At 38.2% G+C, this 17040-nt stretch overlaps 1 protein-coding gene across 3 annotated transcripts in view; it reads left to right on the top strand.

The window, feature by feature from the left end:
• CHN1 (chimerin 1) overlaps positions 1-17040 on the top strand; it is a 97064-nt gene that overhangs the window by 40703 nt on the left and 39321 nt on the right. For all 3 annotated transcript variants that reach the window (XM_071561985.1, XM_071561987.1, XM_071561988.1), the window contains one exon: positions 6382-6670. In XM_071561985.1, the coding sequence (XP_071418086.1) occupies positions 6382-6670 (289 nt within the window). The remainder of the gene's footprint in view (positions 1-6381; positions 6671-17040) is intronic.

Raw genomic sequence — 17040 nt, 5'->3', positions numbered from 1 at the left:
CAGAAGATCAGAAGTAGAATACACTGAGAAAACAAGTTAAATGAGTAGCAAATGCTGTAATAGCTTTAAGTAAATTAAGTGAACCTGCACTGTAAGGTTGAAATTAACAGTGGGTTAAGGCAAGCCTGATTTGACAAAATCTCTGTGAAACAGAAATCTTACTGTAGTTATTTTTAATCTAAAGGGGGTTTTTTGAGACCTTAAACAACAACCTGCTGCATACATTAGGAAAAAAAAACCAAATCACAGAACAGAAACAATAAAAGCAATGTTTTTCCACTCTGCTCTCCAAAAACCCTTTTTGCACTTGCAAAGCTATTTTATGATAAGGACATTTATTTAGGTTTGGACTTGATATCTTCCACTCAGTTTTCCTTGATATGCTGAATTACAATATGCATATTGTTTTAGTAAATAAATTCAGAGCAAGCTCCTTTTAGTGTGAGAAAGTCTATAGAAACAAAACAGAAATACAACAGTCATGAATAACTTTTAAATTAGAAGAGGGAAGATTTAACATAGATACAGAAATTTTTTATGATGAAGGTGGTAATACACTGGAACAGATTGCCCAGATGAGGTGGTAGATGCCCATCCCTGGAAAAATTCATTGGACAGTGCTCTGAACATCCTGGTGTAGGTTAAGATATCTCTGCTTATTGTAGGGTGATTGGACTAGATGACCTTTGAGGGTCCCTTCCAACCCAAACCATTCTGTGCCTCTATGACCTTAAGCATTTGTAGGAAAAGCTGCTCTAAGTGAAATAAAAATGAACATTTGAGTGTCATGCTATGGCAGTTCTCTCTCCATAGTACACAGTTGCAGGAAAGTTTCCGTTACATTTCCGATGTTGTTCTACCTATAAATATACCAGAAAAACAATATCATAAATGACCTAAAAGGAAAACATTATATGTCAAGTAAAATTTGCAGGCACATTTTGAAGTTTGCTGAGCAGGCACTGGTGAGAGTTGGACTTGATGATCCTTATGGGTCCCTTCCAACTCAGAATAGTCTGTGATTCTGAAGTTGATACCTTAATTTAGAAGAACTGAAACACAGTTCTATTTTAAAGTAATAGGAAAGCTCTTAGTAGCATGAGGTCACACTGTAAAATTAACTCTTGAAGAACCTTTCTTAAAGAATTTTGGTAAAGAAATACAATTCTTTATTTAATATGAAACTGTGAAAGTTTACTAACTTTCCTGCTAGTAGCATTTTCAGAAGGTGTTTATTCCAAACAAGTTGGCATAGGTTTCCAAATATTTTCAAATAAAGAAAAGATATCAGGCTTTTACTACCTTCCCACGTGTTTACAGAATTCAAATGTGTCTCAACCTCTAACCACAGTGAGTCTTTTTGCAGGAAGCACAGAACTTCCATCAGGTAGAAAAGGCATTAAAACATTGTCCAAACATTGGTATTGATTCTAATGCAATCATCAATTCAATCCTAGCAATTGATATCAAGTTAAAATGGAATAGAGCATGTAAGCACAGTACTGAGGAGAGGTAATGCATCTGTTCGAACCAAACAGGTTATTTTCAAATGCTTATCATTGATCAAGAACAGTAAGAGGTAAGTGATCTTACTTCATATTAAGGAGTATACATACTCCTTGATCAGCTGACATTCAGAGTTTGAGATGGTGAAAATCAGCTATTAATAGTAAAATAAGAGATTGAGACAAAAGAATACATTTCTTATTTTGTTAGATTTATTAGTGAAACACTCCATTACAGGTACCAAGGGCTGATAACACTTTGTCTTCATTGTTTTCAGCAGCTGTTGCCTACTGCTGATGCCCTAGAGCAGTTGGTTTGTCCCTGACAGTGCTTATGATCCACAGGGAAGTGCCATTGCTCTGGTCTCCACTGCCTGCTGTTTGCAGCTCACTATTTGCACAGTATTGTTTTCCCTCATAGACAAGGAAGTGTTGGCAGTGATGCAGGTAAAAGTCTTCAGTCTCAACTGAGAGAAATTGCTGGGAAGCTGCTGTCAGTGATAGAGAACAAGCTCTGAATGTTTTTATTTGATCCTGATTAGATAGAGGGAATTGAGGGTTGTGTCTGCATTGGCATGGGATAGACATGTTGCAGTTCCAGCTCTGGGTTTTGTTTGCTGCTCTGAAGGATGCCATACATTTTCCATGCTGAACTGAAATATCAAGCATTGAGCCAGCGTGTGGATCTTACTGGGCTTTAGGTATAACTTTATACTTAACATTCATAACCAACAGTTGGACAGACAACCAGTGCTCCCCTTCCAAACGGCACTGGAAAGCTATCCATAGTAACTGTACTCTGCCACCCTTCCCAGCCATATCAGACAATGAGGATTTTTCGTCACCACTTGTATAAAATGCACCTTTACTTCCAATCCCTAATGCATTTTATTTCATTTATACGTATTGTGTTCTCGTAAAATACTGCTAAGATTTTGAAAACTATGTTATTTGTCAGGCAGGTACTCTGGAAATTTGGCAAGTTCCACAATTCCCTGGCCATCCTCAGAAATGTTGTTGCCAATAAATATTAAAAATTAGCTACTCTCAGAAGTTGGAGACCTTCAGGCATAACTATGTAAAAGAGGTATTGGCTGCATGCAAGGCTTGTGTTTGTTTGACAAGGAAATGGGCCAAAAGACGATCTGTGGAATAGTTTATTTTCACTTCCAAGAACACAGCATGATTAGGAGACATTCCTGATTGCAAAATTGCTTATGTTCCTGTGGCTTCTTACAGAGTGTCAAGACTCTAGTCATAAGTGTTGGTTGAGAGTTTTCAGAAGTTACAACTGAAATTCTGGCACCTAATTTTAGTTAAGACTTCTGAGTTCTGGCCACAAAGCACAGTAAGACACTCTTTCTCCAAGGGAAGATTTAAGTCCAAGTGACCTTTAGGCTTAGATTTATGATTTCCCAGTTCAGTGTATGAAGTTGCTGGAAAGTAAGGAGGACACAGGTAGTCCTGAAGGGCCTTAACTCTGTGGTCTGGTTACAGCTAAACATTTTAAATAATGCCTTGGTCTAAAAAGTCTTACCATAAAATAGTGAAAATGGTGAACAGCTACTGTATAATTCTGTATGTGGACTGTAAAATCCATCTTTTCAGATGGTAAGAAAGTGCGTATGGGCTCTCAGTCCTTTGCTTTTCCCTTTTGTTTCTTCGGTGAATGCTGCATAGAGGTGGGTGGCTGGTTCCACAGCCTGTCTCTCTCATGGTACGATACCTAATTCAGCTCCTCAGTCCTTTATTAATGGCCACATTTGCTCTACCGTTTAATACATTTTCCCACGTTGTTATCCGCTCTGCCCCACTGGCAACCAAAGGAACTAGACAAAGTCATTGCTTTTCAGACAACTTGGAATAAAAAAAGTCTTTTATCTGTAGTCCTGCTGCTTGCAAACTAATGCACAGTGGACACAATGAGTCTGTTTGACATGTCAGAAGCCTTTTTATTTTCTTGGAAAAGCATCTGATGTTCCCCTCTTTAAACCAAAAGAGAACATACTTTATCTGTGTCCTGCTTTCTACTTAAACAAAAACCAGCTGGTACTAGTGCTTGCCTTTAGGAAGAGACCATCAGGAAGTTGAAATATCAAATCTTGGCTCTACTTAGTTGCCACAGTGATACATAATTCCAACTTAAGGAATGCTATAAAAAGTAAACATAAGGAAATAGTCTTGTAAAATTAAACCATAGTTTTAAGTAATACTGAAGGGACTGAAGACTTTGTTTTGATTAATAATTTTCAATTGGACATGTCTATTTGTTTTATATTGCAATTTGATCAAAATCATTTCATTGTGTGGTCAGGAAAAATTTAAATGAGTTTGAAAGAAATTCTGAGGATTCTGAGACACACTGTTGATGACAGTTTTTGTAAGAGATTGTTGTTTCATTGATTGGTAGGGATTTTGGGGATTTATCTCTGTGTTACTAATAGGATACGATTTGAAAAACAGTACATTTCTTCACAATGTATCCAATAAGAAAGCAATGGAGAAAAAAGTTTGATTTGTAACAAATGGGAAATTAGATAAAGGCAAACCCTTCATCTCTTCGAAAACCTATTCCTTATAGTATCTCTCAAAGACACACTTTATGTGCAGCAGTCTGAACAGATGTACAGCATAGGGGTTGCTCAGTAAAACATACCTGGGGTAGGAGGGCGCACCTTCTGACACTGATGGAAAGAGGACTAATCCTCTAGGAACATCTGTTTCTGCTCTGTATTTGTCCATCTTGTTCTTCAGAACTGATTTTAGACTTTGAAGGGTGTTGCAAAATCAAGACACTGTGCATACTTAGTAATAGGCCTTTTCTGTGCCTTACATTCTCTTGATAAGATTAGCGTAATAGTTTTTCTTCTAGAAAGCTGAGAGCAGGAAGTGACTTTCAGCTTGTTTAAAACTCTGCTCTAAATACTGTCAGAGCAGATGTTACTGATTAGAGCAGCAGTTCACTTGTATCTCTCAAAGTAATTCTAATGTATGTTGTCATTTAAGGCCCCTTATTCTTCACCTTCAAACTTATTTGGTTCTCCTGATGAAGTTTAACATCAAGGTGCTTGTATGTGCTTAATGTGCATTATTCCCACTGACCTGAGCAGATGACAGTGAAGGTTGCTCATTTTAGCACTGCTAAGTGCTGAGCACTCTTGGCTCACATTGACTTCTCTGACAGTCAAGGGTATAGAAGGAGGATGTCTCATGGTCAGAGCTTGTTTGCCACACACCGTTTTGAGTAAAAAGAGGCGCTGAAGAGTGAGCCTGAACACATCTACCCCTTCTGCTGTAACTTAGAACATTATCTTTCTACTTTTTAAATTACTTGTATTCACTCAGAATTGCATCTTGTGATGAAATTAGCATTGGGTAAAAATGTGTTTCTGTCATTTTGTAATTTCTTGCATTTCAGTTTGATTCAATGAACTTCTAGTTTGTGTGGTATAAAATGTGTATGAAAGTACCAATTAATTTGCCCACATAGTTCTACACATCGTGTTCTCTTTCCTTACTGAGCAGGATGCAGATTCCTGAGAGCCCCCTCACACTTGAGTGTAATGTAGAAATAGCAGCTTCTGAAATTGCAGTCACTGTCAGACTATTGATAGGGGAATGGGAAGGTTTGGCATTTTGATTTAGAACACATTAAAAATACAGATCCCAGAAACATGTGGGTTTGCCCATATTTGCAAGAAGAGTACAATATTTTACCTGAGGCAAGGTCTAAAATTATGCTTTCCTGTTTGGCAAGGCCTCACTGAAAAGAGGAGCCACTTCAGCAAAGTACCAATGTTTACTGTGTTCCTTAACATCTCCTATGAAGTGTTTGATTGTAAAGTGAAAGCAATCCATCCTTTCAAAATTAGTTTTTAATACTTTATTGGTAGATCTGACCTAGTAAGGGGGCCCAGTACCCTTCCTGCTATCTGACTAAGGAACAACACTGGAGTGAGCTGTGAAAGCAGCTTCTTGCCTTCATCTTCTCCCCAGGAAATGCGTTGATTGTTGCTAAGTGCAAACGCTGGTGTGTTTTCACATGTTTAGACTGCTTAGAGGCAGCAAATGGCTGCAGATTCTATGTGCAGTTTGGGAAAATATGCCACTATTCCAGTAAAATTTGCATTCTTATGGTTGCTAAGAACCTGTGTCTAAATCCTGTTCCACTCTGCTGCAGAATGGCCAGTGTTGGATAAGCTTTCGTGTTATATATCCTGTATATTACAAAGATTTGCTTGAAGCTTGGGACTTAACAAGCATAACACAGAAGGCATTTTGTACAAAGCTTAAAGAGTTAGTCCTGGGCCTTTGGCCAGGAATAAAGAATGCTTGCCCTTGTGCCATTTTGTCCTGTGCTACTCCGGTTCTGGCAGCAGTTCTGCTTCAGTGTAATTGTTGGCACTGAGGCTGAGCTGAACCCTGAATGGCCTCTTCCTGCAAGCAAGCAGGGGCGCTGAGGTCCGAGACAGCATCAAAACTCCATATTGATCAACTCTAATACAGGACTCTATTATATCTTCATATCAGAGCCAAGCAAATTGGCTATGGTGATGTAGTAGTAAAGTACTAAAAAATGCCATAAAGAGTGTGAAGTAATTTTTCAGTTTTTCCATGGGATAATGGAGAGGTTAAAAGAATAAGAGAACAAACAGATCCTTCTTGGACAGTCACTGTTTTGGCTATCTATCTGCAGTTGTTGTTGATTTCTGCTTCCTATCTGTGCTAATTCTCCAGCTTGGCTGAGCCAGACACAGAGCATAGTCACAGTTTTAAGTGATAAAGTGTTTTTAATTGTTTGCAAAGGCTTGCTTACTCTTATTTATTCTGCTTACTTTTCTTTAAAAAACAAAACTTTCCCATTTCATTGAGGCAGATTTGGAAGTCAAACCAGAAACTTCAGACTCTACTACGATGGAAAACACTTTGTTGGGGAGAAACGTTTTGAGTCCATCCATGACCTGGTGACAGATGGATTGATTACTCTTTATATTGAAACGAAGGCAGCTGAATACATTTCCAAGATGACAATAAATCCAATTTATGAACACATAGGATATACAACTTTAAACAGAGAGCCAGCATACAAAAAGCATATGCCAGCCCTGAGAGATGAACATGATGGCAAAGAGTCTACAGGAGAGGATGAGGTAGCAGAAAAGAGGGTAAGCAATTGTTAACCCACCCTTTTTTTTTCTGTTAGATTTTTTATTTTCCACTTTTAACCTTCCCCTTCTACTATAAAGTACTAAAAGTACCTGCAGATATTTAGTCTACATATTTATTTCCATTGTTACATTAATAGTAATATTTAAACTGGTCATAGAATTTTGTAGTGGTACTTTTTGCATATAGCAAATTTTCATGATTTGGAAGTTAGTTATTTGTCCTTGTGAGATTCCTTTCTTCGGGTATTTTTACAATTGTAGATGTTACCACTAAGACACTTTATTTCAAATGGGCGAAGGATATTTAAATTGCTTAGTGTATAAGGCCACTTCATTTTGGTAAAAAATTTTATTTTCTATTCGGCATTTCCCAAACAAATGCATTCCATAATCTGTTCAGTAGTCTGCATACAATGACAGTGAAATTGTCCACATTATAAATACGCCTGTTCATTAAGTTGATAAAATGTTAAAACATTTCACTTGGCTAAGTTCAGCCTGTCAGAAGCTGACAGAGTTATTTTTGGCCTCAGCCAGACTTACGAAGAAGGATTGCTCTCTTCAGAGAGTTGCAGTATCAGCTGAGAAGTAATTGCAAGATTGGATTATAAAAGAAAAACGAACAAGAAAGAAATCTTAGAATCAGTGAACACAGAAATATTAAAGGAGGTTGGGAAGGTAATGGGCAAACAAAACAGCTGCCTGAATTTCAATTTGTTTGTCAGTGACTAAAGTTTAAAAGAAAACTTTATGTAAATTCCATTATGTTTAATTAAATACTTTGTTTATTGAAAGTCTGACATACGAAAGTCCTTTTTAAAGTTATTTTTACACATGTGTAGGAGTTAATGCATGTATAATAGTCTGACATGTTCCCCTATTTCATAAACTTCAGAATGACATTAGGAGTATCTAACATGCTCATAGCACTTAGAAAAAATTATAACCTTAATTGAGATCATTTGTCTTTCCAATCAGAAATATAGCTGTCATTTTAGTTTTTCCTGAGGTGGAGGAAAAGTCTGACTGACATTTTCCAACATACATGACTATTGCAGTGAATCTAAGCTCTGTACAGAGTCCACAGAGAGAAGAGGCTCATAGCTGTGGTCCTTCAAATCCTTCTTCAGCAAGATCTGTCATTCTGCACTGAATTTGCTGAGAGATGAAGCATCTAACTTAGCTCAAAGTATGAATCTTCACCGTTATCAGATCATTCTGACAAAAGAAATACTGGTAGGGATATTGAAGCTAGCTGGCCATGTTAAATATCCAATTTCTTGCCTGTTGGGTACGAGTAGTGGGGGGTGAGTTATCACTTACAGTTCCTGACAGCTGCTGCTTTCAGCGTACTGTTTCAAAAGGAACTTTTTTTGCATATTATCATAGACAGTTTATTGTAATGCAAAGCCTGGATAAAAATCTTCTGTAAGACTTCTGGAAGTCACTGCTTTGGGTTTCTTTGGTAAAATTAACTCTTCCTGCATTTAGAAATTTTCAAGTGACAACTGAACTGTCTTCTGTTACAACATGTTTGTAGATTGATGAAAAAATGTTCATAGTAAAGGGATTTCAGTGATTAGTATTGAAGAATTCTGTTTTTTTCATTGATTACATTGTGTTGTGTCACTCATCAACAAGGTATACATACTCTTTTGAAACAGTTTTTCATTAAATAGCTCAAGGACTATTGAATATTTCTCAAAGGTTGACATTTTAGGTGAAAAACCTTTAGACAGGTTAGTCATGTAATCACAACATCCCACCCTCTTTGCCACAAACTTATAAGCAACTTCATCCATAACATAGTTCAACAGCAGTGGGGTTTTCTGCCCTGAAGCCCAGCTCTTGAGCCTTTTCTCTTTGTCATGGAATCATGTTGATGTGAACACAATGAGGCAGACAGACATCACAGTATAGTTAAATGTAGAGATTTTTAGAGTCATTATCCAGTTGGAGTTGCTACCCATGGCTGCATGGGGAAGGTACAGTGTGATCTTTCTCACCATGAAGTGGTGCAGAGGTGACATCTTTGCTGCCTTTGCACCATTCAGGGTTTTGGTGGGAAGATGACACAGCTTGTCCCACATGTCACTGCACCCAGCACATATCCAAGGGGAGTAAGGCATTCAGCCCCATGACCAACACCCAATCCCACTAGCAACCTCAGCATTTGCAACAGGCAGACATTTATAAATAGGTCAAGTAGTTTTCCTTTCTTTTTGGTGGGAGGGATGGCAGAATGATTCCCAATGTCCAGTGTAAAGAGAATATGATTGAATTGCAGTGAATGCAAAGAAAATTGTTTGAAGTCCAACAAGAAAAAGCCATTGTCCTATGATCCAAACAGCAAGATCTGTGTGTCCATTAGTCCTGTAGTGAGGATGAAAATTTCTGCAAGGTGTACAGTATTTGGCAATTAATGCATCTTTGTCAGCTCTATACTGTAGCTGCACAGCTTCTCCCTGCACAGTGTGCATCCTTCTCTGGAAAGAGAGAAAGAAACCTGGGTCTTTAACACATCATCCTGAGCCAAAATACATTCCCAGATTTGCAGACTCTGTCTATTGAGATACAAATCTAAACTTTGTCCCTGTGTTTGTTGCCCAATCATATGTGGATGGTGTATGAAATATAAGTAAGCCCTTCAGAAGAAGGAAAGGAGAGACACAAAGACACAGTCAGAGCCTGGGGAACAGCTGGTGGGAATGGAGTTTCACTTTCTGCCACAGAAACTGAGCAGCTAGAGAACACACCCTGTGCTTGAGAATGAAATATTAAAGAGCACTCACCTAGTCTTCTGTTTGGTGTGGGGCAGTAGCAGGACATGCCTCATATTTGTGTTAGATGACTCCCAGCATGTACTAGTAATACTTTATTTGTTTCTCACTCTTTTCTGCGATTAACATTTAGCAGAAGAATTCAGCATGTGTTGGGTGACACTTCTCATGTGCAATACATGAGCCTTAGGAAAGGGGAAAGATTAAAGACCATGTGAGATGAAAAGACAACGAATATGTAATCATTAGATAAGGATGGTAGGATGCAAATCACAATACTCCTCAGTCCTCCAAGAGACCATATTGTGGTGTGATTTAAGATGCAGTTTTTAATATGGAAAGTATGAGAATATAATCCACAGCACAGCTTGTGCTTCACTGATTATGAGAAGGAATATGACTTCATACCATATACTAAAAATTAAAATTCCTTGTTAATGATTTAATGCTTTTCATAACCTATGAAGGAATTAATAAATAGTCAGAGATAACTGGAGGAGTGGCATTTGAAAACAGGAGAGTATTTATCATGCTCCAATGCCCTGAATAGATATTTTAGCTGCTGTGCTAAAAAAGTAATGCTGATTTCCAAAACAGTCTGCACATTATTCAGAACTCAATTGTGGAGCCATCATGGTCTGTGTATTAAGAAAGAGCTAAGATTAATTTGGAAGAGGACTTCCCATGTGGTTCAATCTGTATGGCCTAGTGTGGAAGTAGAAATAATACCCAGTATCATAAGATTTAGCATTCCTCCTGTGCCCTCAATACTGATGGATCTCTGAACATTCTCCACTCTCAAAAGTAATTATGGCCTTAGAGCAGATAACTTGATTCAGTTAAATAGCTTATAAGAATGGTAGCTCTCAGAAATTAGTAAATATCTAGATACATATATCAAAGTCTTTCTTTAAAGCTCTGCAAAACATGTGATTTTTTTATTTTGACATGCTTTTGATTTCTCTCTATAATGTAAGAAGTTATATGAGTGATTGATTCAAGATTTAATACTTGTTATGAGAAAATAAAATCATTAATTATGACTTATCCTGTCTTTCAGAAGGAAATGCTAAGGTTAATGTTAGGGCAGCAACTGAATCGCATTTATTCATGTTTACTTTGGTGATATCTGCTATTTCTTCAAGAAACTTCAGTGGCTGAAAATTAATTACAGACCCTTTCTAGACTGTACTAAACTCAGTTCAATTCCTATAGATGGAAAGACTGAGAGAAGGTTGTTGCACCAGTCACCCAACAAAAGCACTCTTTTTTCTGTTTTCAATTACCTTAGTGGTGGTGATGCCATTTATTCCTCCATAGTAATGAAGGCTAATTTTCTGCAGCCTTGTACAAGGAGATCTGGAAAAGTAAATATCATTATACCAGAAAACATGTTTTTACTCCTGCCTCCAAAAATAATCCAGATTACAAAGTTAAGTGCAATTTCTGCGTACATTTCTAGTGGATTCCTAGTAGATTCCACATACAAAATCCAGGGTCATACTTACGGCTGTTTGCAGAGGGATCAGTCTCACTTTCCAGCCTTGAAATGACACTGATATTTTCATTAATGACACTACTACTTTCTACTTTTGCTCTTAGTCAAATCTGTTGGTAAGGTCTGCTTAAACCCTTCCTTCTCCAAAGTTTTTTATTTTATCTTCAGTGAAAGGACCTGAGAAACTGTAGCTGAGCAAGTTACAACAGGCTGTCATAGAAGCATAGGCACCCTTGCAGAGTTCTGTGATGGAGGAAGACAGCTTTGAACAGCACTGTCTGGGGCCCAGCAATGCCAGTTCTGGAACTGATAGGAGCTAAAATAATACGGTCTTAATAATCAGGGAGGAGAGTGTGACTTGAGACTTGAAGCAACCTTCATGCTGGAAGTTGTTTGAAATATTTCCATTTATGTGAATTAAGTTATAAGATGGGTGTATAATGTATACAACATCTAAACAAGCCATAGCTATAACAAGCAACAATGTTTTAAAAAGCACAGCTAAGAAATGTTTAACTTAAAGTACATTTAAAGATGCGGGAGACTGAGCAGTGAAGAATCCTATGGGTTAACTTGGGGAGATTGTCAACTCTTTTCTCACAAATGTTCCTTTCCAGTCCCTGTGCGGGTGTCCATGACAATCACTCTCTAAGTTTAATGTAATTTATAAATAAAACATAACTCTGTGGAAGGCAGAAATTTCTATTTATTTCTTCTGGGTTTAGCCCATCTTTCAGCAGAGACTTCAAAGCACAGACAATTTTGTCAATACCAAGAAAGTTCTTTGCAGGATGAAAGACAAGCCTACTTTTTAGGTAGCTGCTCCTGCATATCAGCAACATTGCACTCAGAAGAGAATGCCCCAGCCTCGGTCTTCCTCATCTTTCTTTTCCATGCATTAGCATTTATGGCAGTGGGGAACTAGTGTCATATTTGTTATTATATATGGCACATGCAGTTCAAGCTAAGACTGCAAATGGTTACAATGCCTTTTTATAAGCCTATATGTCTTTAACTTAACCCTATGTTTATTGATACCCTAGAAACAAGAGTTAAGTGCACGTTGCCCAGTGTGCAGACATCAGCACAAAGAAAATTCTTCTCTCCAAAGTGCAGAGTGCTTTTTCTCCCCATAATCACCAAGAGTAACCTAAGCCATTATTCATGTTCATTATGGCAGTAAAATTGATTCACTAAAAAAGATTATATAAACTGATCTTGTTTTAAGATTCAGAGCTTCCAAATGAAGCATACACTTTGTTAATTTAAACCCCAGGTCACACAATATATCTAGTTTACTGTTATCAGTATCTTGTGCTTATAAAGGATAAATTAGCAAGCGAGACTTGTTTTTTAAGGGATTCTAACTGGACCTGTAGCTCAGCTCCAGTGCTCAACACTGTCCCAAAGCTCTCTTGTTTTTCTCAGGCCAAATTCTTTATTCTTCTAGTAGTGCCAGCTCTTCTCGGTGCTCAGCTATGCTCTATTAGTTCCTGCAGGTTACAAATGGCATCCTAGCTAATTCCAGTAAGCCTTGCAGGACCTTGTTTGCCTGTATGCTTCTGTGTGTCTGTGTGTGCATGCAACACGTCTGCATGCGTGTGTGTGTGCACACATCCACAGCACATTAATGTAATGCTTACACAATAATGTGTGGTATTAATGTGAGGTAAAAGTCACGTGCTTCTGTTGGTAGCCTGATTGTGTGTTGCTGATCTAGTATAGCAAGGTTCAAAACAAAGAAGGCTCTACAAACTTGGGACACTGAGGAGTACTTTAGGTCAGGTTGCATTTCAAGCACAGACTGCACCACTTGTAGCTATGTGACTCCTGTAGAGGTGTTTGCTGCACTCTGTAGGTAAGCACAGTTGAGGATGAGCATCTTTCTTCAGCCTTGTGTCATGAGTGCAAGTCACTTCACTGCTTGCTGGGATGACCTTTGAAGTTACTTTCTGTTTTTTCAGCTAAGTTTGGCTCTTTTCTGAGATATGTACACAAAGATACAGTCTTCAGAAAGTTTGATTTCTAATTATACTGGGGCAGTCAGCTGCCTTGTGAAATCAGAGAGGGGATGCTGGTTTCAGGCTCACACATCAGACCCTCAGCAAAACTGTGGTGAGTAATTACCCTCAGCACATGCCTTGTGCCTTACTGAGCCTTTGTAAGATGAATAGTGTACATAACTGTTAAAAAGGCTGTAAAGCAATACAATTGCTGTGCAATTAATTCTGAAGAATAATGCTTGTGTTGATACAGATAAAATGAAACCATTACCAGTGAATAAACTACTCTTTTCCATGTTGTAAGGTCAGTCAGTGTGAAGCCCTCACCACAGTTCTTTTCAAGGTTTCTTAATGCTTGGTGGTTTGGATCTGGTTACATTTTTAATGCCGTTCAAAAATGACTGTATAGCTCTAGCCTCTCTTCTCTTACATATACTGGCAGAAGTTTCATTCCTTTTTAACTGGGGTAGGCTAGTTCAAGTAGATGTACAGGGAGGGAGAAAGACTCTCCCTTTGCTCTTGAAGAGCCAAAGAAGATAACTTTCCTTGAGTGTTCTTTTGGGTGAGAAAGAGTTTTCCCATCCTGGTGGACCTCAGTAGATGGGACATAGAAATACAGAGGTGCAGCTCAACTCCAACAAGCAATGGAGAGCCATCGTGGCTTCGGTCTTAGCACACCGTAGGAGTCTGTGAGCCTTATACTTGAGGTTTCTGGAAAGGCTGCCTAGATATACAGTGGGGAAGCCACATGGATATCTATAAGGAAATTATAATTTTCTTTCCCACTTATTTTTTTAGCCCCTGTGTTTACCCTTGACTTTTTATGTTTTTTCACAACTGAATAATCCAAAGTGGCCAAAGAAGGGAGAAGGTGGGTCCCCTTCAGAGCAGCCTCTAAAGCAGGTGTGTGGTTCTCATTTATTGCTTATGCAAAGGGCTTTCTGGACGGTGAGGCACTGCAGTGGGTTGCTAGCTGGCAGCTCCCTCGTTTGTTGTTCTCATTCCTTAGCTGTATGAGTTTTGGGTCTTTTTTTTTTACCTCCTCCTCCCATCTGGCATCTCCTAATTATTTTCTATTACTAACCACTTCTACAGGAAACAGACTGCACTGTTGAATTAAGAGCCCTATAAAAGGATAATTTTGTTATTTACAAGTTTCTTACCTTGCTTAGACTTTATAACGTGACACTGTATAGCTGGTGATAATCACCTTGGACTATGAGTGTGTCCAATCTCATAAACTGGGCAGGGTCAGGTCTGGTCAGTAGTAGAATCTGAGAGGCCCAAGGAAAAGCTGGGGCTGTAGGAAGTGCAGTTGGTAACACCTTTGGCTGTGAACTAATATCTGACATGTCTTGTGTTTTATGCCTTCTGCAGCAATGTGTAGCTTGTTCAAACCTGTGATGAGTTTGACTACCAGGGATTTTCTCTGCTTGTATCTCTCTCTATTCAGATAAACTCCTTTCTTTCCTTACTGTTTGCTCTGTCTGTATGTGTGTGTGTTTCTAGATGGAAGCAGGGAAAGCGTTTTACACGGGTCACTGTTTACATGCTCACAAGTACAAATACACATCATTTGGCTTCTGTACAAAGATGGAAAGGTTGTGGAGCTGTGGCGGTCTGGTGTGTCGCCCCCCCATCCAGTTAGAGAATCCCCTGATTAGCAGGCACATCTGCTCTACTAATAATTGCCCATTCATAAGTGGTTACCAAATCCTTAAGACCCATGAAGAGTGAAATGTTTGTTTTAGAAGTGGTGGCAGAAAGAAAAGTAGTTAGAGGTGCCTAAATGAAGTATGTGAAAATAAAAAACAACCATTTATCTTGTGGTTAATGCCACAGAAGGAGATCTGTTCTAGCTCTTGGTTCTTTCCTTTTAATCTTCCACAAGAAAAAAAATATTTTCAGCTAAAACTTCTCATGCTTAATTTTAGTCTCCAGCTGAATGTTTTCTGACTTTGAACAAAGTAAGGAGAGCATTTTTGTTACTGAGCTCAATAAACTACTTACTCCTATTATTTCAAACCTGTCACACTTGTCATCAGCAAAGACAGCAACTCTTGACAGTTTTGCAAAGTCTTCCTTTGATCATTAACTTTTAGAACATGAAACTTTCCTGCATTTAGCCTTTCTTCTGCATGGCATCAGCAGTTAGAAACAGTGTTGCTTTTGGCATTTACTGTTCCTACAGTCCTCATGTTTAAGCAAGGTAAGAATCACCACAATGAAAAATCTGGTTCTCAGTTATGAACATTTGTTGCTCTAATCTTCATCATCTTAGTACTGATATTCCTCCCTTCCTTACGACTTCCAAGATAACTATAGGGTGATTTGTTTCTTACAGTGAAGTTGATATTATAATGCTCTTCGATTATATTGCTGTTCAGTGGGGATTATTATTGCATTTTCTTAGAGCTTAAGCAGTTTGTAAAAGATTGCCTAAGGAACATTAGAGGTAGTATCACAGAGTGTAATGTCCTCTATTAAGCCTTAGTCATATGTGTATGTGATTTAATAAATTTTTTTCATGTCTTCCAATTTGTGAATTAGATTAGTAGAACTTAGAGGGAAACAGCTTTTACCCTTTCTGAGAGAGGATTGGAGGAATTCTGTGAAAATGTGAAACACTGTGTTTCTAATTTCCATTTTGCATGTAATGATGAAATATTTTAAAAGCTCTGTGCTTTGTATCATGTATCAATTAGTTTATTGGTAGAAGATTTCTGATGATTTTACATTGCTGAAAAAGTCTTTAAGCCATTTCCCAGAGTTAATATGGTAGCGAATTACATTTGCATTAAGGCATTTCTGTGAATTGGCTGATGATTAGAGTAGCGATGTGTTTAATGCAAATGCACAAAAATTGCAAGAAGTATTCTGCGCTGTTATGTTTCACAGAATTTCAAGTGTTCGGTCTCCTACGTGACAGCTTCTCATTCCCTCCAGCCTCCATCCAAATCCTTGCTCGCGTTCGTCGCAGTGCTGCAGTCGGGCGCCTGGGAGCTTCCAGTCGCCTCTGTCACACTGAGGTTTGCAAGGCAGACTCACTGCTCAGCAAGCTGATCATGCTGAGAGCATACTGGATAATTATTCTTTTTTTATGGGCCTTATGGGTTAATTCTCTTGGGCTATTTTTATTGTTTTAAATTCAAACAACCTTAGTGTTAGGAATCTTTTAAGCAGTGTCATTTTAGTTGACAGTGGCAGTACAAGTGAAAAATTGCCCTATAAGATGAGATGAAAAGCATGAAAACCAGCAGATGTGCTGGTTTAACATTTTGTTCATTTCCAATGAATTTAAGTAATGGAAATATACCCCAAACTTAGTTTTTTAGCTTCGGTGTGACCTATACTCACAATAAAAGCTGCTGTTCAAAAATCACACACATCTGAAATTCTACGTGTACTGATTGGGACCTGGGACTAGGATATTTCAACTGAAAATAGACATCAACTAAACATTATGTTCTAAAAACCACAGACTTGCTGGAGGAGGCAGGGAAATAAAATCCCCCACAGTCTCTCCCGTGTGACAAAGGTTGCATAACCCGTTCACAAGCCAATGCTTCTCCCTCAAAAGGTAAATATTCTGCATAGCCCAAATTTATAATGGGGAGTTGCATTGTCAGCCCCATTTTGAATCATTAAAAACCATTCCATTTTCAAATCAAGTCATTGTTTAAATTTGTTTCAAAGGTACTGTGTTTGACCATTTAACATGATGGTGGTTTCTTGAGTGCCTGTCTCAAGGACCTTTTAACAGTCATAGTTTTCTATAGGGAAATGGGATGTTTCCTGCCCTTACATGAAATTTTTCATGACACAGGCATTTTAAAATGTCAATTAGCAAACAGAGGGAGTAAATAGGAAAGATGAACCATATGTGAAGAAGGAGACAGCAGAAAATTGGAACAATGGTTAAAAGAAGTAAAATGGGACTTTTCTAAGAATGTGATCAGGGATTAGAAGACTTTGTGCATGGAAATAAACTGATAATTTGTTAATATCTGGTAATTTGACTTTGGGAGCAAAGTATAATGCCACTGCCAGTGCCACTCTGGTTTTGTTCATTGCAGATTTCAAAGC

This window comes from Pithys albifrons, chromosome 8 (assembly GCF_047495875.1).
Source record: "Pithys albifrons albifrons isolate INPA30051 chromosome 8, PitAlb_v1, whole genome shotgun sequence".
NCBI classification, from domain to species: domain Eukaryota; kingdom Metazoa; phylum Chordata; class Aves; order Passeriformes; family Thamnophilidae; genus Pithys; species Pithys albifrons.
This window is presented reverse-complemented; position numbering and strand designations above follow the sequence as displayed.